Raw genomic sequence first — 27,388 nt, 5'->3', positions numbered from 1 at the left:
TAAATAAATAAAAAAAAAAAAAAAAAAAAAAAAAAACCTAAGCAAAATCTTTGAACAGACATTTCACACCAAAAAACATACTGGCATGGCAAAGAACATTTAAGGGTATGAAATAGAATACAGAACAGCACTACTCCACATGGAAATTAAGGCCGGGCATGGTGGCTCATGCCTGTAATCCTGGCACTTTGGGAGGCTGAGGCAGGCTGATCACCAGGTCAGGAGTTCGAGACCATCCTGGTCAACAGGGTGAAATCCCATCTCTACTAAAAATACAAAAAAATTAGCTGGGTGTGGTGGCACATGCCTGTAGTCTCAGCCACTTGGGAGGCTGAGGCAGGAAAATAACTTGAACCCGGGAGGCAGAGGTTGCAGTCACGAGCAGCCGAGATTGCGCCACTGCACTCCAGCCTGGGCGACAGAGCGAGACTCTGTCTTAAAAAAAAAAAAAAAAAAAAAAAAGAAATTAAAACCACCATGAGATGCTATTGTATATGCAGTACAATAGCCAAACTAAAAACACTGTCTATACCAAGTGTCAGCCGAGATGTGAAACATACTTATACACTGCTGGTAAGATTGATACGACCACTTTGGAATACAGTTGGATGCTTAAATGTACACCAAAACATCCATATGGTCTGGGCGCACAGTAGCTTACGAGTACAATCTCGGCACTGTGGGAGGCTGAAGTGGGCGGATCACCTGAGGTCGGGAGTTTGAGACCAGCCAGGCCAACATGACGAAACTCCATCTCTATTGCAAAAACAAAAATTATGCTGGTATGGTGGTGCATGCTTGTAACCCCAGCTACTCAGGAGGCTGCGGCACAAGAATCGCTTGAACCCGAGAGCCAGAGGTTGCAATGAGCCAAGATCATGACACTGCACTCCAGCCTGGGTGACAGAATAGTGTGACTGTCTTAAAAAAAAAAAAAAAAAAATCCATACAATCCAGCCATTTTCATTGTTACCAAACGAGTGACAACAAGCACATGTGGAGAGGGGCAGAGAAGGTGAAAGTAATTGGATAGAGGCAGACCTTGATTATACAGAGATAGTTTCATGGGAGCATGTACAAGACAAAACTTATCCAACTGTACACTTTAAACATAATAAATAAGGCAAACAGGAAAACTCTCAAAGGTCAGTATCAATTAAAGGAAACATGTTAAATATCTTCAATACTATTAAGCAAGAGTGACTCAATTAGTTCCGTTTCTGAAATTTTGAGACTTTGTGGGGAAAAAATTATAAAGGACACAGAAAAGCAGGTGTTTGCTCACTTAGGAAGGTATTTCAGAAATTTCAGGGTATTCTGAGACTGGTATATGGCGATTTGGTGAAATGCAGCTATTTCATGAAAAAAGGTTACTAACCCACTACTTATTCATACTCAGCATATATAAGTACAGGGCTTCCTATACATTAGCTCTAATCCCCAAAACCCTGCAACATAAGCTGAAATACAAGGTCGAATAATGTAGCCAGTATTACAGTGCCAATAAATATACCACGTGTCTCACTTCAAAGGAGAGCACTAAATAACATTTTTTGAGTGGATCAGCTTTGGTCTGCCAACTAAAGACATGAATTTGTACAACTCAGAAATTTTAGGGGCCTAACTACTTATAAAGTCCAACCTGGCCGGGCACAGTGGCTCACGCCTATAATCCCAGCGCTTTGGGAGGCTGAGGCGGGCGGATCATGAGGTCAGGAGATCGAGACCATCCTGGCTAACAAGGTGAAATCCCATCTCCACTAAAAAAAAAAAAAGAAAAAAAACCACAAAAAATTAGCCAAGTGTGATGGTGGACGCCTGTAGTCCCAGCTACTCAGGAGGTCGAGGTAGGAGAATGGAATGAATCTGGGAGGCAGAGCGTCCAGTGAGCCGAGATCTCGCCACTACACTCCAGCCTGGGTGACAGGCTGTCTCAAATTTATTCCGTCTCAAAATAAATTAAAACAAAACAAAACAAAACAAAAATCCAAACTTGCGGAGTGGTGCATGCCTGTAATTCCAGCTACTTGGGAGGAGAGGCAGGAGAATCGCTTGAACCCAGGAGGCGGAGGTTACAGTGAGTGGAGATTGAGCCACTGCACTCCAGCCTGTGCAACAGGAGCGAAACTCCATCTCGAAAAAACCAAAACAAAATCAAACCTTGTAATTATAATCTTTCCACTTTGGACTATTTTTTTCATAAATTTGCTTCTTCTCTATTCAATGTGTGCAAGTGTGGGTTTTTTTTTGAGACAGAGTTTCGCTCTTGGTGCCCAGGCCATAGTGCAATGGCGCGATCTCAGCTCACCGCGACCTCCGTCTCCCGGGTTCAAGCAATTCTCCTGCCTCAGCTTCCCCAACAGCTGGGATTACAGGCATGCGCCACTACACCTGGCTGATTTTGTATTTGGAGTACAGACAGGGTTTCTCCATGTTAGTCAGGCTGGTCTCGAACTCCAGACCTCAGGTGATCTGCCTGCTTTGGCCTCCCAAAGTGCTGGGCTTACAGGCATGAGCCACCACGCCCCGCCTGTAAGCAAGTTTTTATTAATCAATGAAATGATCTATAAGCCATACACATGAACTGATTAAGACAATCTCTTGGTTTCAATAAAAAGTACAGAAATGCCTTTATATAACATTGTCTTTTCCCCCACCAGGAACAAACAAAAGAGGCTTTCTCTATGATTTGAATTATCTAAATGCCATTTTAAATTAATTTATTTACTTATTTATTTCAGAGTTTCACTCTTGTTGCCCAGGTTGGAGTAGAGTGGTGCTGTCTTGGCTCACTGCAACCTCCACCTCCCAGGTTCAAGCAATTCTCTTGCCTCAGTCTCCCAATTAGCTGGGATTAAATGCGCCCACCACCACACTCAGCTAATTTTGGTATTTTTAGTAGAGACAGGATTTTACCACTTTGGCCAGGCTGGTCTCGAACTACTGATCTCAGGTGATCTGCCTGCCTCAGTCTCCCAAAGTGCTGGGATTACAGGTGTGAGCCACCACACCCAGCCTACATGCCACTTTTAAAAAGTGATGGGGAATTATCTGGATCATGAGTCTGACAGAGAATCACCACCACTGGTAGTCCTAGAGGACCTTTAAGACTTCAGTGATGGCTAGGGGTGGTGATATACCTGTAACCCCAGCACTTTGGGAGGCTGAGGTTGGAGCATCACTTGAGGCCAGGAGTTCAAGACCAGCCTGGACAACATGGGCAAACTGTGTCTCTATCAAAATTAGAAAAACTTAGCTGGGTGTGGCAGCGCATGCCTGTAGTCCTAGCTATTTTGGCAGGCTAAGGCAGGAGTAACTGCCTGAGCTCAGGAGTTTGAGGCTGCAGTGCGCCTCATGGGTGATACAGTAAGTTCTTGTCTCATAACAGATGAATAAATAAAAGACTACCATAAATAGCAACCACTCTTTATTAGGAAATTCTTCCATTTCACCTATTAAAATTTCCCAGCCAGGCATGGTGGCAATTTGGGACGGCAAAGTAGGAAGACTGCTTTAACCCCAGGAGTTTAAAACCAGCCTGAGGCCAGGTGCAGTGGCTCAAGCCTGTAATCCCAGCACTTTGGGAGGCCGAGGTGGGCGGATCACGAGGTCAGGAGATCGATGTCAGGAGATCGAGACCATCCTGGCTAACACGGTGAAACCCCGGCTCTACTAAAAATACAAAAAAATTAGCCGGGTACGGTGGCGGGCGCTTGTATTTTTTTTAGTAAGGACGGGGTTTTGCCATGTTGACCAGGCTGGTGTCAAACTCCGGACTTCAGGTGATCCTCAGCCTCCCAGAGTGCTGGGATTATAGGTGTGAGCCATTGCACCACCCTGCCCTCTTGCCTCAGCCTTGACTGTGGGTCCACACCACCATGCCCAGCTAATTAAACATTTTTTTTTTTTTAAAAGAGATAGAGTCTCACTGTGAAGCCCAAGCTGGTTTTTTCAAATTTTATTTATTTATTTATTTATTTATTTATTTATTTATTTATTTATTTATTTTTTGAGACGGAGTCTCGCTTTGTCATCCAAGCTGGAGTGCAGTGACACGATCTCAGCTCTCTGCAAGCTCCGCCTCCCGGGTTCAAGCAATTCTCCTGCCTCAGCCTCCTGATTAGCTGGAATTACAGGCACGCGCCACCAAACCCAGCTAATTTTTGTATTTTTAGTAGAGATGGGGTTTCTCCATGTTGGTAAGGCTGGTCTTGAACTCCTCCTGACCTCGTGATTCGCCTGCCTTGGCCTCCCAAAATGCTAGGATTACAGGCGTGAGCCACTGTGCAGGACCTATCTTTTGCTTTTTAAAATTTTATTCTCCTGTGACCCACTGGTACAGGATACAGTAAAGTATAACACAGCAAGAGACATCTAACCGACTCAAGAATCATGAGATTTTCCTGACAGTATTTACACAAGAGGCCTAAACTGAAAATGCCATTAATTTAAAAGAACATGTTGGCCAGGTGTGGTGGCTCAAGCCTGTAATCCCAGCACTTTGGGAGGCCGAGACGGGCGGATCACGAGGTCAGGAGATCGAGATCACCCTGGCTAACACGGTGAAACCCCGTCTCTACTAAAATACAAAACTAGCCGGGCGAAGTGGCAGGCGCCTGTAGTCCCAGCTACTTGGGAGGCTGAGGCAGGAGAATGGCGTAAACCCGGGAGGCGGAGCTTGCAGTGAGCTGAGATCCGGCCACTACACTCCAGCCCGGCGACAGAGTGAGACTCTGCCTCAAAACAAACAAACAAACAAACAAACAAACAAAAAAACAATTAGCCGGGTGTGATGGCGGGCGCCTATAGCCCCAGCTACTCAGGAGGCAGGAGAATGGCGTGAACCCGGAAGGCGGAGCTTGCAGTGAGTGGAGATCAGGCCACTGCACTCTAGCCTGGGCGACAGAGTGAGACTCCGTCTCAAAAATTAAAAAAACAAATAAATAAAAAAAAATTAACATATGCTGTGGAAAAGAACCTAAAAGCAGATACAAGAAATTCTAGATCGGAAAAACAAACAAATAAACAAACAAAAAAACGCAGGAATCTAGTTTTGGCATACTCTTAGGCAGTGAAACCTTTCCTTCCTTTAAAATACACCAGGCACTTCTTTCCAATCATGTGAACGAAACTTGGCTTAAAAGGCCGGACTTAGACATCATTCTGTTCCTTTAGCTTGTGAAGCACTCATTATATACACCTAATTTACTGCTGATTTATGATTCCTCTTTTATATGTGTTTTGTCTTTCGTAATTGTAACTGACATATAGCACTTTGATGTACAAGTATTTTTATAACCTTAATATTTAGTAGTCATTGGTACAAAGGAAATGCACAATATGTACCCCAGGTAAACAAATATATATGCTATGGTAGTTGGACAAAGGGTATAGCTACAGTTAACAAGCAAGAAGAATACCTTTAAAACACAGGACACTTACGGACAAAGGAAATAAAATATTTTAAAACTAATTTATTTAATTTCCAATACCAAAGATACTTAAAGATGAAGGAAAATTAATGTTCAGAAGTTATAGTGTATTTTGTGAAATAAATCTTCAGCTTACAGAAGCCTCCCAGTTAAAATTAAAAAGCTAATCATGTTGACTAGGTGTGGTGGCTCATGCTTACAATCCCAGCACTCTGGCAGGCCAAGGTGGGAGGATTGCTCAAGCCTATCAGCCAGCAGCATGGGCAACACGGCGAGACCCTATCCCTACAAAACATTGGAAAAAAAAAAAAAATTTAGTAGGGCATGCCTGTGTTCCCAGCTACTTGGGAAGCTGAGGTGGGAGGATTGCTTGACCCCAGCTATTTGAAGCTGCAGAGATGGTGCCAATGTACTCCAGCCTGGGGAATAGACTTAGAACCTGTCTCAACAAAAAAAAAAGAAAGAAAGAAAAATTTTTTTAATTACTTTTTTCTATAACAAATGTAACTATGATGTTGATAAACTAGTATAATCATATATATTTCAAACCTGGAAAAGATCTTCCAGAACAATCAAATGTGATAAAAAACAGAGACGCAGATTTAAGAACAAAATGAGGATTTAAAATTATACAACAGTAAAATGGAACAGAAGAACACTTTTTGGTGGTATGGCAGACCATGGCCGAAATTAAATCTGGGGCTTGTAACACATGAGTAAAACAATAAATAGTAGTAAAGAAACAAGGAATGACTACACTAAAGATCCCTGAAGAATAGAGATAAAGTATTTAGGACTTACTTGGACCACATAGTCAAACTGTGCTTATTAATTTCTCAGTCCATCACAGAACATGATCTAAAAGTTTCAAACCATAATTAAACATTTAAAAAAATGAGAACCTCTTTTAGGGCACACGATTTGCTCCTGCACTATCACTCTTAATCTATGATTTATCATGTATTAAAGATACTGCCATTGATTATCCTTAATATTCTTAAAAAAAGATACTGGCATTAAAATTTCATCATAATCAACTCTAAATGTGCTCAAACTTTGTCAAGGTTTAAGTCAGATTAAATAAGTAAATCCACATCACTATTCTACCATAATGATGATAAGAGAATGCAGGTGAAGGAAATACTTACAGACAAGTAATCAAAGAAATGAAACATATTTTAAATGAAAATACTACTAGAAGTATCATGTGCCCCATAATAAAGTCAAGAAAAAATTTCTATTTTTCAGAGATAAACAAAGAAATAGAGTAGGTAAAAAGGCAGTGTATCATAACTGAAATTAGCTATATCAAAGAATCCTAAGAAACTAACCTTGCCTCAAGTTTCTCAAAATATTACTACATTCCTCAAGGTACCACAGACAGAAAAGTTAAATTAATTAACAGGTATCACTACACCTTCATTTTCTGATCTTTCTTCCTTTCACAAGCCAACCTCTAACAAGGCATCCCCAGAACCACAAAAGGTAAAACAGCTTTGTGATTTTTAGTACTTGGCTTTTCCATCCCTGGGTTAACCATATATATATATATTTATTTATTTATTTTTGAGACGGAATTTTGCTCGTTGCCCAGGCTAGAGTACAGTGGCACAATGGCGGCTCACTGCAGTCTCAACCTCTCCTGGCTCAAGGGATCCTCCTACCACACCCCACTGATATCCCTGTTCCCCACCACCTGCACCACAACACCTGGCTAATTTTTAAATTTTTCGTAAACACAGGGTCTCGCTATGTTACCCAGGATGGTCTCAAACTTCTGGTCTTAAATGACCCTCCCACCTCAGCCTCACAAAGCCCTGGGATTACAGGCTTCAGCCACTGTGCCTGGCCCATATTTTATTTCTATGTTTGTTTTTTTTGGAGACAGGGTCTTACTCTTGTCATCCAGGCTGGAGTGCAGTGGCAGGATCATGGCCCACTGCAGCTCACTGCAGTCTCGACCTTTTGAGCTCAAGCAACGCTCCCACATACCTGGGACCACAGGCATGCACCACCATACCCAGAAAATTTTTTACATTTTTGTCCAGACGAGGTCTCGTTATGCTGCCTAGGCTGGTCTGGAACGCCTGGGCTCAAGCGATCCACTTACCTCGGCCTCCTGAAGTGCTGGGATTACAGGCGTGAGCCATTGTGCCATAGTCCATATTTTTAACTAGAATATTTATAGTCAAGAATTTAACAGTCCAGTCTCCTCTTTCTCCCAAAAGATAACCTATAAGTGGCCTTCCTGTACCCACCAACACAAACAGAACCTGCTTTGCTTCATGATAAAAGCAATAAGCTCCATTAGAGCAAAATATACTAAATATTCATTATATGCCCCCTCAAACAACTATAATAAAAATGCCAGGAATAACAAAATTCTGAATTTATAATTCTTTAATATATTTTCCTACCTTCACACTGGTTCCTTGGAAGAATCTTCCACCTTGTTTTTATCACATTTTCCAAAATTTGTAGTCCATAATACTGAAAATTGGAGAATAGAAGCATGTGAATATATTGCTATATAGGACTGGCAACTCTCAGGATTCACAAATGGACAGACATTCACACATTTACATCTAAAGTTTCAAAAACATTATGCTACCAAGTTTAATTACATATATTAAACAAGTATCTATTCACCCATATACTGAGTTTTCATGCATTTTCCTCATTTTATTGTTTACTACTCTATATAACGTCCTGCTGTTTATACATGCTCACACCAGGAGGAAGAACCAAATAAAAAGCCCTTTAGCAGCCAAATAGGCTTATCTGTCGAAGGAAAAGTAGCAGCCAGATACGAATTCACAGCATAAATGACTGCTCATAGGCTCACGTACTTTAACACGAACAGGCTCCTAAGAATTTAGCAGTTTGGATGCTATCAAGCTTCCTACCATCCTCTAGGAGTTATAAGCTTTTGGCCAAATATTAAAGTATTGTCACAAATACTTTCTATAAAAAGTGTTTACAAGCATCACTGGTGTGTTACTTAAGGAGCAGCAAGACAACCCATGGGTTTATTTTATATTTTAACCCCACCCTTATAGTTGCTATTTCTACTAATTTAAAGATAAACTTTTGTGCACAGTCAAAATAATCACAAATGCATGTTGCAATCTGTATCTACCTTTCAGGTATTTCTTCCTAAATACTGAAAGTTATAACTAAAAGTATAAAAAATTAAAAAACAGAGATACCACTTTCAAGCCATTTTGTCCCTCCTGCTGATTACTCACTCTAAATAGTCAACAACATTTATAGTAATTTATAAAGCTCCAGGAGTTACTACCTGAATTACTATGACCAATTAGCGTGGATAGGCAGGAGGAAGAAAAGGGACAAAACTGTTGTGGTACATTTCAACTGAGAGAATTAGGGAAGAATCAGCTATAATACCTGAAAGGTAAACTCATTCATATATAGACATATAACCTCAGATTGCAAGTTTTGGCTGAGAATAAGAGTTCATCTTTAAAATGGTTAGTCATTACACAATAAAATAGGAGCATTAGTATTTCAACCAAAGGGATCATGTGAATGCTCATTTTATCCAAAGCACAATATAGACTGTCCCAAACTACATTGTGCTCAAACAGTGAATGTTTTTGCTGTTTTCTTTCATTTTAACATTTCATACTTTTCAGGAAAATTTTGCCATTTCAACTAAAGTACTACATTTGCAGAACATTCCTTAAAACTTTCAAAATCAAAACAAGGCCAAAGCAAAATTCTAAAATTACAAATTTGATGCTATTACAATGTTTCATAATCAGCAGTAAATAGTGATTTTCTAACCTGTTCATTTTAAAACACATCTATTTATTATGTCTAGGTCTGAGAAATACGTAAATAAGCAAAAAAAGAGAATTTTCCAAACGCCTGACATTCTTAATTAGCTTTTAAAAACATACTACCCTGAACAATTTTATAGGCACAAAATCAGATTGTCAAGACTCAATAAGTCAAAGTAACGCACTGCTTACAACGTATTCTCTTGCCAAAAATCAATTAAAAAGTCTTTAAAACACTAAGAAACAAAACCCACCATATAGTTAGAAATAAAATCTTAAAGATAACTTCACCTTATTTAACCAAACTTTTTGTTTACATATTTATTGGAAAGACACTGTCACCTAAAGTTACTATTTACTAACCTGTAGTTATTTTCTACAACTGTATAAAGGTAGCATAAGCTTGATGAAGATACAATTCATATTTCATCTTTCTGCCAAGTTGAAGCAGGGAGCCCAATAAAAGCTTTGCCCAGGTTAGGTCAGAGGAATACATCTGTTACCATAATATCCTAAAATCCAATCTCTCCCAGACATAAAGACTTGGTCTATGAAACTGAAACAAAGAAAACTTACATTCCTTTGAAAAAATGTTATTTGGCGCCAGGCAAAGTGGCCCTCGCCTGTAATCCCAACACTTTGGGGAGGCCAAGGTGGGAAGGCCAGGAGCTCAAGATCAGCCTGAGCAACACAGGGAGAACCCCGCCTCTATAAAAAAATTGGTAAGTTAGCGAGGCATGGTGGCATGCACCTGTAGCCCTAGCTACTCAGAAAGCTAGGCAGAATGTCACTTAAGCCCAGGAGTTTGAGGTTACGGTGAGCTATAATCACACCACTACACTCCAGCCTAGCCAACAGAGGTCATGTCTCTTCAAATAATTTTTTTTTTTTTTTAGTATTTTTGCTCAAAACCTGAAGTGACAGTCAAATCTGAAAGCAAATGATAAATCACTACGATCCAAACATTCTAAAGAATTATACTTTTGCATTACATCTCAGAACTTGAGAAATCCACTGCTGAGTTATGAAGATGAGGGACAGATAACAGCAAAGACTAAATGAAAAGATAAATGCATGAAATGATCCCTATGGTAGAAATTTCTACTGAGCCCTTAGAAATACTTATTTTATGCATTGAATTCCCCTTTCCCCTCCCACCGCCCATGAAACAAAAACAATTGATGAACAGAATTCAGTTAAAGGGAATCAAAAGGGTAGACCTTGTGGAGGCCTGCCGTCAAAGCCTAGCTGTGTCAGTTGCACAGGAAGACACCCCTTTTCTTCCTATTACAAGCAATCAACATAATGGAACATTATGATTAATATCAGGTAGTGTTAACATCTTTAAAGAAAAAAAAAATGATTGCATAAAAGCCAAATGTCATAGTGCATAAATTTAGCACCAAATCATTTGTAATTTATGTAAATTGAAGAATTCTTTACCTGTTGCTTTCTTTCTGTTCCTCTAATCATCTCATTTTCACAAGACAAATTTGAGTTTTTAAAAATACTGTTGATAAATCAACTTAAACATTAGTAATGTCTGTCAGTATAAAAAGCAAAATTTACCAGGCAAGCAAACAGGCAAACACTGTTATGTTACTTAAGGTTAGCACTTTGAGGAAGTTCTGGACTGTATTTTTGACCTAAAATTTACAAGCTGTCAAAACTAATTAATATTTTAAAACTGTTAATTAACAAAGTCTGGTTTCAGAAACAGATGTGAATATGGCTATCTTCTGTTTTAACACAATGTATATCAAGTGGAAACCTTTCGTGTATTAAACAGAATGCCATAGTATTTTATTACTTTAAGGCAGTTTAAAGAGAAGTGTGAATCATCAAGCCTAAAACAGACAAAACACATTTTGATCAACCCTTCTGTTCAAACTTAAAAAAGGACCCGAATTATAACATTTTCCATTGTAAATAAAAACTGAGTGCTGTCCCATTAGAAGCCCAATGCCATGGAGTAGGGTTTTAAGCTGTCCACACAACTTGGTGTCAGAGGTGCCTGGCCTGTATTATATTGATTACTTGCCCAAAATAATTCCTTAATGTTATGTTTCATCTCTGAATAACATTCAGAATTTACGCTACTTAAACCTGTATACATATTCTAAAAAGAAAAAAACAAAATCAGACAACCAAAAAAGCCACCTTGCATACTAGTCCCATTACAAAACTTCATTCATAATTCTTAGGACTATTTGCAAGAATTAATTATATGCTTAAGACTAAATTTTGAAACAAATTAACAATATAAAATGATTTGAGATAACAAATGCTAATACTAAAAATGAGATACCTTCCTCAAAGTTTATGACTGGAAGAAAAGAAATAACAGATTTTAAAACCACCACTTGCTTACTTTCGTATTCATATTCTGAGAAAATTCCAAAATTGTGTCGACTCTTGTCCAAGCATCAGGATGCTCCTTTAAATGTGTCAGTACTTCTTGAGCCATTCTTTGCTAAAATATTATAAAAAAAAAAATTAAGCTAACGTGTTCTTTTGAATCATTCATTAAAATGAAAACTACTGAGCAAGGTACAAATTCTAATTGGACAGAGATTCTATCATCAATGTTCAGAAATATTCAAAAATCAGACTTTACAGAAAAAGAAATAAAATTATTTAAATATGACTAATCTTTTTTTTTTATTTTTTGAGACAGTCTTGCTCTATTGCCCAGGCTGGACTGCAGTGGCACAATCTCAGCTCACTGCAACCTCTGCTTCCTGAGTTCAAGTGATTCTCCTGCCTCAGCCTCCCGAGTAGCTGGGATTACAGGCGGGTGCCACCACAGCCGGCTAATTTTTGTATTTTTAGTAAAGCTGGGGTTTCACCATGTTGGCCAGGCTGGTCTTGAACTCCTGACCTCAGGTGATCTGCCTGCCTCGGCCTCCCAAAATGCTGCAATTACAGGAGTGAGCCACTATGCCCAGCCAACTCCTAATCTTTAAAGGTGCAAATATTTTACTTTTTTGAAACGGAGTAACATTTTTGGGAGTAAATTTGGTTTATTTTTTAGTCTCAAAACTGCACTGGATTTCAGCCAAAGATCTATTCTGAAGCAAATGAGTTATCAGCATTTAAATCAACCAAAAACAACATAAAAATTCTTATCTAGGCCGGTTGCAGTGGCTCATGCCTGTAATCTCAATACTTTGGGAGACTGAGGCAGGAGGATCACTTGAGGTCAGGAGTTCAAGACCAGCTGGCCAGCCTAGGTGACAGGCAATGTAACGAGGTCATGACTCTCCAAAAATAAAAAATAAAAAAGCTGCGCATGGTGGCTTGCACATGTAGTCCTAGCTACCCAGGAGGCTGAGGTGGGAGGATCACTTGAGTCCTGGAAATCAAGGCTGCACTGAGCTATGATGGTGCCACTGCACTTCAGCCTGGTGACAGAGCAGAGACTCTGCCTCTAGAAAAACAAAAAAATCACATCTACTTAGATAAGTTATGTAATGTAGCAGGACACTCCACTTTACAAGAGTTACCAAGAGCTCTCTAACTACAAAAATACATTTCATGGAAAGACTACTGAAAACTAGGTCTAAGTAAGACCACAAATCCCAAATACTTATATACCCTTTGAGCTCTTTAAAAAGGGCTCTTAAAATTTGTTGTAACCATCCTTTCTCCATTTTGAAATTTCACTAATTTCTTATATAAAATATTTGTTTTGGAAACTATTTCCGTTTTATTTTCATATTTTAACATGCAAATCCAGAAATAACTCATCTATGTAGCCATCACCTTGTGCTTGTATCAGTTTTTCTTTGAACATAAAATAACTAAAGTTTATGAAAGTCATCTTTGTGCCTTTCCCTCCTGCCATTTCCTTCTTTTCTCTCTCTCTTTTTTTTTAGTTAGAGTCTCACTCTGTCACCGAGGCTGGAGTGCAATGGCAGGATCTCGACTCACTGCAACCTCCCCCTCCGGGGTTCAAGCAATTCTCCTGCCTCAGCCTCTCGAGTAGCTGGGACTACAGGCACGTGCCACCACACCTGGCTAATTTTTGTATTTTCAGTAGAGATAGGGTTTCACCCTGTTGGCCAGGCTGGTCTCAAACTCCTCACCTCGTGATCCGCCCACCTCAGCCTCCCAAAGTGCTGGGAGTACACCTTTGTTCCTTCTTTAAAAAGTAATGGCTTTCATGAACTTGGTTTGTCTTTTCCTGTCCTCATTTTCATGGCATGTGTGTAAATTTCATGAATAGGGTTGTATGGCTACCAAATTTTATGCTTATACTCAAAAAATCTTTCAGGCTGGGCACAGTGGCTCCCTGCACTTTGGAAGGCCGAGGTGGGCGGATCATGAGGTCAGGAGTTCGAGACCAGGCTGACCAATATGGCGAAATCCCATCTCCACTAAAAATACAAAAATTAGCCGGGCATGGTGGCGTGCGCCTATAGTCCCAGCTACTCGGGAGGCTGAGGCAGGAGAATCGCTTGAACCCAGGAGCGGAGGTTGCAGTGAGCCAAGATTGTCCCAGTGCACTCCAACCTAGGTGACTTGAGACTCCCTCTCCAAAAAAAAACTTTTCTGCAATTAGATTTTCCATTTGACAGTTTTAAGATCCAGCCATGTCAACATTTTATATAGTTTTTTCATTTCAGTAAGTTTTCATACATTAACGTATTTTACCAAACAGCTTTTAATTCTACTGACAAAAAGCANTGGCGTGCGCCTATAGTCCCAGCTACTCGGGAGGCTGAGGCAGGAGAATCGCTTGAACCCAGGAGCGGAGGTTGCAGTGAGCCAAGATTGTCCCAGTGCACTCCAACCTAGGTGACTTGAGACTCCCTCTCCAAAAAAAAACTTTTCTGCAATTAGATTTTTCCATTTGACAGTTTTTAAGATCCAGCCATGTCAACATTTTATATAGTTTTTTCATTTCAGTAAGTTTTTCATACATTAACGTATTTTTACCAAACAGCTTTTAATTCTACTGACAAAAAGCAATGGTTTAATCCTTTTCACTTTTATATCTTTATTTTTTATTTTATTTTATTTTATTTTTTTTTGAGACGGAGTCTTGCTCTTTCTCCCGGGCTGGAGTGCAGTGGCCGGATCTCAGCTCACTGCAAGCTCCGCCTCCCGGGTTCCCGCCATTCTCCTGCCTCAGCCTCCGGAGTAGCTGGGACTACAGGCGCCCGCCACCTCGCCTGGCTAGTTTTTTTTTGTATTTTAGTAGAGACAGGGTTTCACCGTGTTAGCCAAGATGGTCTCGATCTCCTGACCTTGTGATCCGCCCGTCTCGGCCTCCCAAAGTGCTGGGATTACAGGCTTGAGCCACCGCGCCCGGCCACTTTTATATCTTTAAAGGTTTTTTTTTATAACTCAATTAGATCCTTCCTATTACCTATTTCTTTTTTTTTTTTGAGACAGAGTCTCGCTCTGTCGTCCAGGCTGGAGTGCAGTGGCCGGATCTCAGCTCACTGCAAGCTCCGCCTCCCGGGTTTACGCCATTCTCCTGCCTCAGCCTCCCCAGTAACTGGGACTACAGGCGCCAGCCACCTCACCCGGCTAGTTTTTGTATTTTTTAGTAGAGACGGGGTTTCACCGTGTTTGCCAGGATGGTCTCGGCCTCCCAAAGTGCTGGGATTACAGGCTTGAGCCACCGTGCCCGGCCCCTATTACCTATTTCTATTAAAAGTTGTAAGCAAAAAGTTTGGGCCAGGTGTGGTGGCTCATGTCTGTAATCCCAGGAGTTCAAGATCAGCTTGGGAAACAAAGAAAAATTAATAATGAGCCAGGTGTGGTGGGACATGCACTTATGGTCCCAGCTACTCAGGAGGCTGAGGTGGGAAGATTGAGCCTGGGAGGTCAAGGTTGCAGTGAGCTGTGATCATGCCATTGTGCTCCAGCCTGTATGACAGAGCAAGAAAAAGGTTTGATGACTTTAAAATCTGTCAATTACCTTTCTCTTATACTTTACTTTATCATGGGTTTAATTATGTGGTTATAAACAACAAAGCATCAAAAACAGGGTAGGAAGCACTCTTACAACCATTTCCAACAAAGATACCTTATAATCTTTAGCTTGGCTTTTATTCTAGTCTTTTTCTTAAAAAATCGTATGCTTGGTAGGGCACCATGGCTCACGCCTATAATCCTAGCACTTTGGGAGGCCGAGTGGGAAGATCACAAGGTCAGGAGTTCAAGACCAGCCTGGCCAACATGGTGAAACCCCATCTCTACTAAAAATTCAAAAATTAGCTGGGTATGGTGGGGCGTGCCTGTAATCCCAGTTACTGGGGAGGCTAGGCAGGAGAACTGCTTGAATCAGGACCCGGAAGGCAGAGGTTGTGGTGAGCTGAGATCACACCATTGCACTCCAGCCTGGGCTACAGAGTAAGATTCTGTCTCATTAAAAAAAAGAAAGAAAGAGAGAGAGAAATCATATGCTTATCCTGGCGTTGATGCTTTATTTTAACCACGATCTTTTCCTCAGGTAGTAAACATAATACCACATTCATGACTATCCCATACATCAATCAGCAAAACACACTGCTATACACTCAATAACTTATATGGTTGTTCTCTACCCAGAAACCCACCAGAACCACTGTGGTCACCTGAAAAGATCAGATGCCTGCTTCCACTGTGAGTCTGTGGTTAGAAGAGTTAATGTGTGTATTTTAAAATACAATTATACACATTTTTATTTGATTTCATTAAAGGACTGATGGGTATAATGTGTCATATGAGAAATTATAGAAGGCAGAAAGAATAATGATGTGAGTTATCTAGGGCCAAAGCACATTTTAGCAGTGTTTTGATCTTCTCCCTGAGAATATCTAGCTAGATAACCTTATCTAACTAGAGGAAAAGTTGTATCAAAGATCCTCACACAGTAAAAGTTACTTGGTCAAGTTGCCATTTTGTCAGATGCTTTGAAGTGATAAGCATTCTACACAGAATCAAAAACTTCCCACACTATCACCACTCACTTCAATCTCTACATAAATCATGTTCTTTCCTGTTAGTTGTAATTTTACTCTCCGACGTTACTTCTAGTATTTGCATTCTAATGTATTCTAATCCCACCATTCTTACATAATGTTCTTTATAAACTTAAAACCCCAGCAGGGGTTTAAAAAAAAAGACACAAAAGCAAACTAAAGAGAAAGAAAACCTAGCATCTCCCTTGTGCTACTAACTGAATGGTGAAAGCATTTTAGTTGCTAAGCAATAGAGTTCAAGATCTTTAACAGAACACAATATTGGAGACAACATCCAACTCTTCCTGTATCTTTTTTCTAGGTGTCTACTTGGCTAAAAATAGAAAAATACTTATAACAGAGAGTAGTCCTAATGTAACAGTGCTAAATAGCCTACTATACTAACCATGTATGCAAAAGTTGTCTACAGATTAAAAGTCACCCTTGTAAATAATTTCTTCCCCTCCCCAAGTTACACATTCCTTTTTTTTTTTTTTAAAAAAAGGCTACCTACAGCTTTCTTCCCAGTTGACTTGAGAGGCTTAATTAGTATAATAAATTTTTCTTGTCATTACTAGCGCACGATATTTTATGAGTAGAAAATTTTTTTTTTAACTTCAAGTAATGAGTATCACATATGCTAAATCATTTTCATTATACTGCTAAATGTACCCTTTAAACAGAGTGCCTTCTACCTACCAAGCACTGTAATAGGGGCTTTATAAACCTCATCATTACTAACCCTCCAATCTCTTGTAGGGCAGGTCACATTTGTACATGGGACTTAAGCAATGACTAGAGAGAGCTTCCAGGAAACAAATTAAGACATCTAACACTAAAAACATGTTTTCCACCACAGCAGCTCTCTGCTACTACTCCTTTTCCTTTGAAATAAGACCCTCAAGGAGGTGGTAAACAAAAAGTAGACTCACTAACAACACAGGACTTTTAGAGACCAAAAGGACTCCTTAACCAGCTTTAAGCTCTAAATCTGTTTCTTCATTTATAATACAATATAAGTTTGCTAGTTATTTTACGCAACTAGTTATTTTACGCAACTGATTTTGTCACATGATCTATTAACTACTGCAGACAAAATCCTTTTACTTTGGGAAAGTTAACCTATTATTCTTATAAACAAAAAAAAAATTTAGAAACACTTTTCTTAATCTACTTTTTATTAAGAACTCAATTTTAAAACAAACCATTAAATTTCTACATACTATGAAACATATTAAAAGCCAGTATTACTGTAAGTATATTCTCAATTATAAAAATTACCACTGATTCTGCTATAAGCATGAAGAAACACTGCTCTGTTGGGCTTTATTATCCATACCTTTAGATGTTAGTGAATAGCTTAGTGCAAAGATTAAATAGCTGAAGTCGTAGTGTGGAAAAAATTAAATGCCTTTTCCCCAATGGCTAAGACCGGTGGCTTCTAACATTATATTCACAAATTTGAACCCAACCTGTACTTTCATAGCATTCCTCCAAAAGCAGCTGTTTTCTATGCATCCATGCTAGAAGAAATGAAGCTTAAAGCCCTTCATGCTTGAATGCTACAGCATGAGTGACAACTAAATGACAGGGATAATAAATACTGATCGATAATTTTTTCCAAGAATGCTTTGGAGATAAAGTATCTGATCAAAACTGCCCTAGAGTATAAACCCGGAGCTAACAAGCATGACACGATCACTGCACAGTAATGTTTTCTGTTTGTGTAGAGCCTTCCACGCCCTTTTTCAAGTTCCACTACAGTGAAGCATCTATTGTTAGATTTCACAAGGGGAATGGAAGACATTGTTAGCGATGCATGCTTTTTGGTACGCTACTATAAAAAGATAGTACTATATCCATTCTTTACGTGTTTTCAAAAAGTGTAATGGCACCAGTTCTTAATTATGGCAAATACAAATACAAATATCTTGACAATATAAGTAACCGTCAATCTACTAGCTGAACATTCATCTAGACCAGAAAATCTACTGTGCTGCAACAAAAACTCCTTAAAAGATTCTGGACAGCGTGCGTGGCTCACGCCTGTAATACCCACACTTTGGGAGGCAAGCAGGGCCGCGATCACGATGGGTCAGGAGATGGAGACCGATCCTGCCATATACGAAACCCAATCCTCCACCAAAATACAAAAAATTAGCTGGGCGTCGGAGTGCGCAGGTTAGTCCCAGCTACTCGGGAGGCTGAGGCAGGAGCAATTGCTGCAATCTGGGAAGCGGAGGGTGCCAGCTGAGCCCAAGATGTGCCCACTGCACTCCAAGCCCTGCGTGACAGTACGAACTCCATCTCAAAAAAACAAAAAAAAAAAGGATTTCTGACCCAACTACAGAACATTTTACTCATTCAAAAACATGCTTTGGCTGGCTCAAGCGGGCTCATGCCGCTAATCCCAGCACTTTGGTGAGCCGAGGCAGGTGGATCCAACCTGAGGTCAGGAGTACCAAGACCAGCCTGCGCCAACATGGCTGAAACCCCGTCTCTACTAAAAATACAAAAATTGCCAGGCACAGTGGTGTGCATATCTATAATCCCAGCTACCAGGGAGGCTGAAGCAAGACAACCCCTTGACCCCAGGGGGCGGGCGTTGCAGTGAGCTGAGATCCCCCCCCTGCCCCCCTGCCTGGGACATAGAGCAAGACTCTGTCTCAAAAAAAAAAAAAAAGTTTGGCCCCACAGGTAAAAAATCCAGTTTTTTTTTTCTTGTGACACATACAATTTAAAATTTTACACACTATTTCTGTTTCACCTTTTAGTTGGGTTCAAAAAAGCCAAAAACTTAAACTGATTAAAGCATGGTTTATGTTCAAGATAATTCCCTACATTACCAGTACCACTTAGAAAAGTGCACAAAATTCAACTAACATAAAAATACTTGGTATTCCTGTTTTTAATTAAACAAACATATCTATGAAGTACTTCTGTAAATGTTTTAAAAGTAGAAGAGTCATATTAGCTCCAAACATATTAAGTATATATAAAAGTACAGAGAACCTTTAATACCTACGAAGTATTTAATAACATTCGGCTCTTAAGGACAGAACAAGTATAAGAATAGTATTCCAAAACAACCCAATGTAACCATATCAAACATTATGCAATTTTTTTCTCCAAACTAATTCTCATTATGGTTAATATAGAAATCCAAATTAACGCAAACTATGGAATACCTTTTTTAAAGGTGATAATTTAAAATTTTATTCTAAACCCAACAACTCTGTTACACTGTCAAAATGTTATAAAGTTTTCATTGGCTACTTTACCTGGGCTCCTTCTCCATGGTATAAGCAATTCACCACATTATCTAATAAGTTGATATCCAGTTTTTGGCTGAAATCGAGCAGCTGACGAGCTGCATGGTCTGCTAACATTGTCATAATTGCTGGCATAGATTACTGAAAATAAAGAAAAAACATTGAAGCTGCCTATGAAGTTTTGGAATTATCAAAAACTTCCTACAAGTTATTTTACTTCAACCATGTTATTACAAATATTTTAATGAATACTTTAGAGACTTTAATTACAAAAAACTGAGATAGTAAAAGCAAGTAACAGAAGCTCAAATTACTTAGCTATTTGATAATTACATAAATTATTATGGTCCATTCAACTTTTCTAGTGTTTTGTTTATACACCACAAAGACTTTCCTATTCTACTAACATTTATAGAGTATGCTAATCTATTATTTAAATGCATCCACTATTAGGATTTTATGGTCCTAAAACGTGATACAGTTCACTATCTTGATGTCGAAACTTCTTAAGCAAGTAGGATTAAGTTCAAGTGAATGTGTTTTTCTTCTCTTCCCAACCAGGGTCTTCTGGATAACTCAGTAAAAGCTCACTTCACATTATCTTAACTTTATAAAAATAATTCTATAAAGACAGAATGGGCTGAGCGTAGTGGCTCACACCTGTAATCCCAGCACTTTGGGAGGCCGAGGTGGGCGGATCACTTGAGGTCAAGAATTCCAGACCAACCTGGCCAACAATGGCAAAACCCCATCTCTACTAAAAATACAAAAATTAGTCAGGCGTGGAGGCAGGCGCCTGTAATCCCAGCTACTTGGGAGGCTGAGGCAGGAGAACTGCTTGAACCCAGGAGACGGAGGTTGCAGTGAGCCAAGATGCGCCACCCCACTCCAGCCTGGGCAACAGAATTAAGACTCCATCTCAAAAACAAACAAACAAAGACAGAATGACGTTAAAAATCAAAATGTGGATATACAGTAATTCCTATTGTCTACAGCAATGGTTAGCAGGAACCACAAGTCTAATATATCTTGGTATAAATCCCCTTAGCCTCTATAGAAATAACGTAGTTTCTACACTCAAACCATTCTAATTGTTTCAACCCTCAATGAATTGGGGGATTGAAATTACATCTACAAACATATTTACTGAATATATAATCCAGGAAAAGAAACTTTACGGGCAATATGCCTAACAAGATTTTTTAAATTCCAGGTATTCATTGGCAAGTTAAAAGCTGTAAAAGCCTGCCCATTCCCAAATAAAAAAGAATTCTAAGAGAAAAATGAGCTACTTCACCAAAATATATACTGGTTAAAACCCACTAGTTCATATGCAATGCTATCCTTTTAAGAGGATTCTACTCTAAGATGCTGGCACACATCCACCTTTTTGTTGCCCAGAATTATAAAAAATCTTTCCTCTGCTTTTCTTCAAAGCCAATGCCACTCAAACCTAACTGGTTAAGTCAGTAGTCCTTAACCTATTTGGGGGTCTAAGATGCCTGAGACTCTGAGGAACTAATAGCTCTAACCCAGTTTTTAAAAACTCATGATTTTGTATACAATTATAGAGGATTCAGGACATCCTGAAAGCCATCCCTGGCACCCCCGGTTTAGTGTATTTAGAATTAACAAGGTAAGATCTCCACTTCTTCCCATTTTAGGAACTTTCGTGGACCAGAAAATGAGTAGCTAATTTCTTTACATTGCACTTGGACAAACTAGCTTGGCAGGGGGGAAAAAAGGCGTTAATTCCTGGCTATTTTATAACAGCTTAAAAATGTCCATAACAATAATGGCAGCAATTTCAATGTTAATGCAAATGTCTTATTTAAATATAACGTCTGTTACAACAGATTAGAACTCCAAAAAATGAGTCACCTATGACTGACATGATGTAAAAATAATGTGAAACTCAAGAAATTAGGAGTTCAAGAATCGGTCCGTTATTGACAAAACTGATGAGACTTCAAAATATTTTGTGGTAGGCATTAAACTTTTTTAAACAGCAAGATACTTGTTACACACCACAAAAAAACCCTTAAGATCTAAAAACTGAGAGGAAATATATATTCCACAAATGAATGTGTAAACTCTCCACCTTCAACTACCATAAAATTTAAAAGATCAGAACAATCTTAATTATTTGAGGCTTAAAAGCAATGTCCACAAAGCATCAAGATCTACGTATCAGAAGTTTTCAAATATTTCGGTTAAATATTGAACAAACTTTTCACCTATTTACTCCTACAATAGTTTAATGCCAAAACAAAAAAGGATTAAGAAAATGACTCTTCCAAGTTTCACTTTCAAATACACTGTCCTTATAGAATTCTCCGAACTAGACTGATGTGAAAAACGAGACTTAGAATAGAATGATTTAAATACAGTAGTTTGCCATCCTTAGAACTAGCGGCTGTCTTCGAAATGACCTACCTATTCTTGAACTGTACATAGTACAGAAATGGCGGCTTTGTGGTCAATGCCAAGCACATTTAGTCCCCCAAATCAAGCCGCTTCCACAACATTCTTTCCACTAACAGCAGCGTCCCACACTTAAGATATACAATCAGACAGCAAACAAGTCATAGAGGGAGAGGTGTAACCACGAACGCTCATTCCCGTTGGGCTCTTCAATCCTAAAATCCACTCACTGGATAACATACACTAGGGATTATCCAGCTTAATGAATAATGTTGTGACTCTACAAGTGACCCCCAATGCCAGTTCCTATCCAAAACCCAGGAAATCGTAACCGTTGCTTAATAACTTCACACTAGGTGAAAAAAAAACAAGTCGCTACAAGGCGAAAGACTGACTGCTCCTTAGGTGTGTGGGCAACCGCCTGCTTCATTCAGGAGAAACACACCTCACTAGGGCCCGCCCTCCCCTGGCTTCCCACCCGAACCGATTTGCAGCCCTTCTAACTATAGCACACGGGAGCACGCACTCACCCCGCCCATACTCGGAGGAGGCATTTAGACCAGGCGCCTTAAGTTCAACGGCCCTTTCTCTATGCAGCATGGCCTCGGCGTGATCAGAGGAGGTCCGGGCTGAGCCAGTACTGAATGCTTCCTCTACTACACCACTTCCTCCCACCCAACCCAAACTCAGACATCGAAATGAAGGAGAATCAGGGCATCCTCCACTGTACGAGGCCAGCAGTAAATGGTTTAACCAACTTATCACACTCAAACCCCTGAAAAGGAACTACAAGACGGAATCCCATGTGCAGGCCCCTGAAAAATTCATCTTTCCTACTTCACATGCCACTCTGCAAAAAACCGGAGAGCTTTCGAGTTTCCTTGCTAGAGGAACAGGGAGTCGGCAGCCCCTCCCTCCCCCATCCCAAGCTCTCCACCGAGGGGGCCACGTGATGCAGGCGGACGTTTCAATGCTGCTGCACTAAATATTTCTGGAAACTTCCACTCCTAATAATTTACAGAGATGTTCCTGAAATCACCCCAACTTCTCCCCAGCCCGTGGGGCTGGGGAAGCCCTTCCACCCCGCGCGGGGCCCCGCTTCACTATCACGCTCCTCGCCTTCGTCCACCGCCACCCGCACACGCGAATGACCCAGCAAGCGCTCCCCTCCCGCGGCCGCCTCCCCGCCTCCATCCCCCAGCGGCAAAAGCCGCTCCATTCAATCGCAGGCTCCGCTGTGGGCCCAAAAGAAGGGGAATTAATCTGGGGAATAAATGCTCCCGCCCGGCTGGGGAGTGAGGGAAGGGGAGGGAACGGGGTCAAGTCCCAAAGATTCAGCCCCAGGGGGACCCTCCAGCCACACGCAGCAGCAGAAGCGGCAGGAGTAGGGGGTGTAGAGTCCACACGGCCGGGGGGACGCTCTGCTGCCAGTTGCAGTCCGACTCCCCCCTACCAAAACACGGCTCCCTCTCTCACGCGGCTCCGGCGCTGGGCCCCCACCCCGGCTCGCCTAAACTTTCCCCCCTTCTCTTGCTCCTCAGCGACTGGTGGTTCCCCCCTCCCCCTCTGGGTGGTTGCACGGACTGCAGCAGCAAAGACTGGAACAGGCACCGCCGCCGGGGCTGTAGCTACTGTTGCTCTTGCTGATGCTGTAGCTCCCGCTGCTCCTGCCGCGGCCGCTGCAGCCGCTTCTCCCCCTCCTCCTAGTGCCTCAAACTCGGAACCGGTTGAAACCGGTTCAGACTGGGAGATTCCATCTCGGTTGAGTTTTCAGCCCATGGCGCCGCGGAGCGTTTGGAACCTGGGCCTCCGCCCCCAGCCCGCCCTCCTATTGGTCAGTTCCAGCTACAGCCGCGCCATGAGCCTATCTCTCATTGGCCTGAGCGCCAGTCAATCCCACCTCAAGGCTCCACACGAGCCCGCCGCTTCGGCCCCCGCCTCTTTTCAGCAGCGATTTGCCCGCAGAGTGGGGGAGGGGAAGTGGGGAGGGTCGAAAGGCAAGAGGAGAGGGGTGAAGGAGGAGGAGGTAGGACGAAGAGCAGGGCTGAGTAGAAAAGAGAGCGAAGGAAAGCCGCATGGAGGATTCGTTCGAACAAGCTGTCAATCAAGCGCAGCCCGCCCTCGAGCCCTCGACTTCCCTTCCCCCTGCGGCCCTCACCCTCCCAGTGCCTAGTTCGCAGGCCCGGCCTTTCCCGCCTGCTCATTGGCTGGGCGCCTTCGGTGACGGAGAGGGTGGGGCGCAGCTCGTGAGCTAGTGGCGGCGCGAGTTTGATCGCGGCGCGCGGCGGTGTTGCATCTGCTTTCCCCGGACTCGGCCGGCCCGCCCCCACCGGCTCCCGCCAACCTGCGGGGGCCTGAGCCCGCGGGAATTAGGATCCGCCCCTCAGATGGGGGATGCGTTAGGAAAAGGGATGGCACACCCAGTTGTTTTGAACTCTCGGAGGGGTGGAGAAAGGAGGGAAAGGAACACCTCCGAGGCCAATTGTAGGCCCCAGACCTCTAATCCATTTTAGAGGCCTGGGTTGGGCCAGGTAGCTGAGAGACAGATTAGGGTGAGGCGCAGGGCGTGCATTCTTGGCGCCTCGTGATCTTCTCAGGGTCTCGGAAAATATATCGAAATACTTCTTGGGAAAGTCTTAAAATTTCAACTCTCTCTCCCCAGGCTGGAATTTGGCCGCTTCGACAACCAACCTTTCCTGAAAACCAAAACATTGTAATCCCAGGTGATTGGTTTGACAGCGCATGTTGTGGCTGGGTGAGCTTGCATGCCAACTGCGTCCCACCTGGTGCCCTTGATCTGCAACACTCAGATTTTCCTTTCACCCTAGCGGCACTTCACGTACTAAATCATCACCAAATAGTATTTTCTGTGAAAGTCACATGCACGTTGTCTTTCACGTGGTTGCCTCTCTTGTTTGTTCCCAAGCGTCCTCCAAATCAACTTTACAGATTGTTCTTTGCTTAAGAGCAAATAGCCCACCAAAATTTACTAGGCCCTTTGTGCCACCAAGAGGTGGATAAATGGTTTATTGAATTAATACAATTTTCTTTAGCAAATGTTCATTCACGATGGACTATGACTAACCTCAAAGCACCACTTATTCTAACTCCCCTCCAATAAAGAAAACCCAACAACTCAATGTTTAGATGCACCAGAATGATTTTGGATAATTTTCAGACCTAAGTTTTTATTCATTACATAAATGAATAATATCAAGCCATTTTATATACATATATACATACATATATAATGTACTATGTATGATATGTGATGTACAGTTAGCCCTCTATCCGTGGGTTCCCCATCCTCAGTTTCAACCAGCCCTGGGTGGAAAATATTTTAAAAATAATACAACAAAAATAATACAAAATAAAACGCAATGCAGTATATTGATATAGCATTTACATTGTATAAGGCATTATAAGCAATGTAGAGATGATTTAAAGTTTACGTCGTATAAGCTATTATAAGCAATCTAGAGATTGAAGTGTAACGGGAAGTTTACAAATACAGTATATGCAAATACAGTAAATCCTCACTTAATGTGGTCATGGAGAGGATCTTGGAAACTGTGACTTTAAACACAAGGATAGGCCAGGCATGGTTGTTCATGCCTGTAATCCCAGCACTTTGGGAGGCGGAGCTGGGCAGATCACTTGAGGTCAGGAGTTCGAGACCAGCCTGGCCAACGTGGTGAAACCCCTCTCTACCGAAGATACAAAAATTAACCTGGCGTGGTGGTGGGTACTTGTAATCCCAGTTACTGGGGAGGTTAAGACAGGAGAATGGCTGGAATCTGGGAGGCAGAGGCTGCAGTGAGCCAAGATCACGCTACTGCAGTTCAGCCTGGGCAACAGAATGGGACCCCTCAAAACAACAACAAAAAAACCCTAGAAGTACATATAACGAAATCGATTTTACCATAGGCTTGTAATCCCAGCATTTTGGAAGGCCAAGGTGGGAGGATCGCTTGAGCCCAGAAGTTCAAGACCAGCCTGGGCAACATGGCAAAACGTGGTCTCTACCAAAAATACAATAATTAGCTGGGCATGGTGGCATGCGCCTGTAATCCCAGCTACTCAGGAGGCTGAGGTGAAAGGATCACTTGAGTCCGAGAGGTTGAGGCTGCGTGAGCTGTGATGATGCCATCATGCTACTGTACACTCCAGCCTGGGTGACAGAGCGAGACCCTGTCTAAAAAAAATTACCAATCTAACGCCGGCAAAAGTATGATTGTGTATGATGCTAAAACAGGGTGAGAGAGAAAGGATCTCTCTCTCTTTTTTTTTTTTTTGAAAGTGTCTCACTGTGTCTCTCCCAGGCTGAAAGGATCCTCCCTGACTCAGCCATCTAAGTAGCTGGGACTATAGATACATGCCAACATGCCTAGCTAGTTTTGTGTGTGTATATATATGTGTGTGTATTTTTTTTTTTTTTTTTTTTTAGAAAAGGGGTTTTGTCATGTTACCCAGGCTGATCTCAAACTCCTGTAGGCAAGCGGTCCTCCTGCTTCAGCCTCACAAAGTGCTGGGATTATAGGCCTGAGCCACCTTGCCCAGTCAGGATACTCATTTCAAGAAAAAATTGACCTGGGAAGATAAAGTCTGGGTTGCACCCCTATTTCTATCAAGCTCAATTTAGTGGAGAACGTTTATAGAAAATTATGAGTATTCTGTCAGTGAATAATCTACGTACAGTCTGTGAAGCCTCAAGTCAGTCAGGAGCAGAATCAGCAGTTGCCTGCAGGTGAGTTGCTGCCTTTTGAGAACATAGTGGAAAAGTATGTGACAAGGCTGCTAAATCTAGGAGTTACAGTTTGATAGTCTGAGAAATCTGTACAGTTCTTCTATGAGGTGACATTCAACAATGGATCCCAAGATTCTCTTAATCATGGAGAAATGAGAGTATATCACTTAACTTGGACCATTCTCAGACAGGACGGAGGAAGCTATAGCTGTTTTGTTTGAAGTACTTCTAGGCCAAAAGTAAAAATAATGACATGGGGTTATATGTCTGCTGCAACCGTCAGTTTAGGCTGCTGTAACAAAGTACCATAGTCCAGGCCGGGCGCGGTGGCTCGAGCCTGTAATCCCAGCACTTTGGGAGGCCGAGACGGGCGGATCACGAGGTCACGAGATCGAGACCATCCTGGCTAACACAGTGAAACCCCATCTCTACTAAAAAAATACAAAAAAAAAACTAGCCGGGCGAGGTGGCGGGCGCCTGTAGTCCCAGCTACTCGGGAGGCTGAGGCAGGAGAATGGCGGGAACCCGGGAGGCGGAGCTTGCAGTGAGCTGAGATCCGGCCACTGTACTCCAGCCCGGGCGACAGAGCGAGACTCCGTCTCAAAAAAAAAAAAAAAAAAAAAAAACAAAGTACCATAGTCTGGTGGCTTAAACAACATTTATTTCTCACAGTACTGGAGGCTGGAAGTGTGAGGCCAGAGTGTCAGCATGGTTTAGATTCTGGCAAAGGCCCTTTTCAGGATTGCAGACCAGT

At 41.5% G+C, this 27,388-nt stretch overlaps 1 protein-coding gene across 1 annotated transcript in view; it reads right to left on the bottom strand.

The window, feature by feature from the left end:
• XPO1 (exportin 1) overlaps positions 1–20,263 on the bottom strand; it is a 58,032-nt gene extending 37,769 nt beyond the window's left edge. Inside the window, 3 exon segments of the mRNA XM_017849062.1 lie at positions 7,850–7,922; positions 11,607–11,708; positions 19,473–20,263. Coding sequence (XP_017704551.1) covers positions 7,850–7,922; positions 11,607–11,708; positions 19,473–19,598 — 301 coding nt within the window. The 5' untranslated portion in view covers positions 19,599–20,263.
• Between the last annotated feature and the right edge of the window lie 7,125 nt (positions 20,264–27,388).

This window comes from Rhinopithecus bieti, unplaced genomic scaffold (assembly GCF_001698545.2).
Source record: "Rhinopithecus bieti isolate Rb0 unplaced genomic scaffold, ASM169854v2 scaffold_30775, whole genome shotgun sequence".
Lineage (NCBI taxonomy): Eukaryota > Metazoa > Chordata > Mammalia > Primates > Cercopithecidae > Rhinopithecus > Rhinopithecus bieti.
The sequence above is the reverse complement of the archived record's forward strand: the minus strand, read 5'-3'. Positions and strand labels throughout refer to the sequence as shown.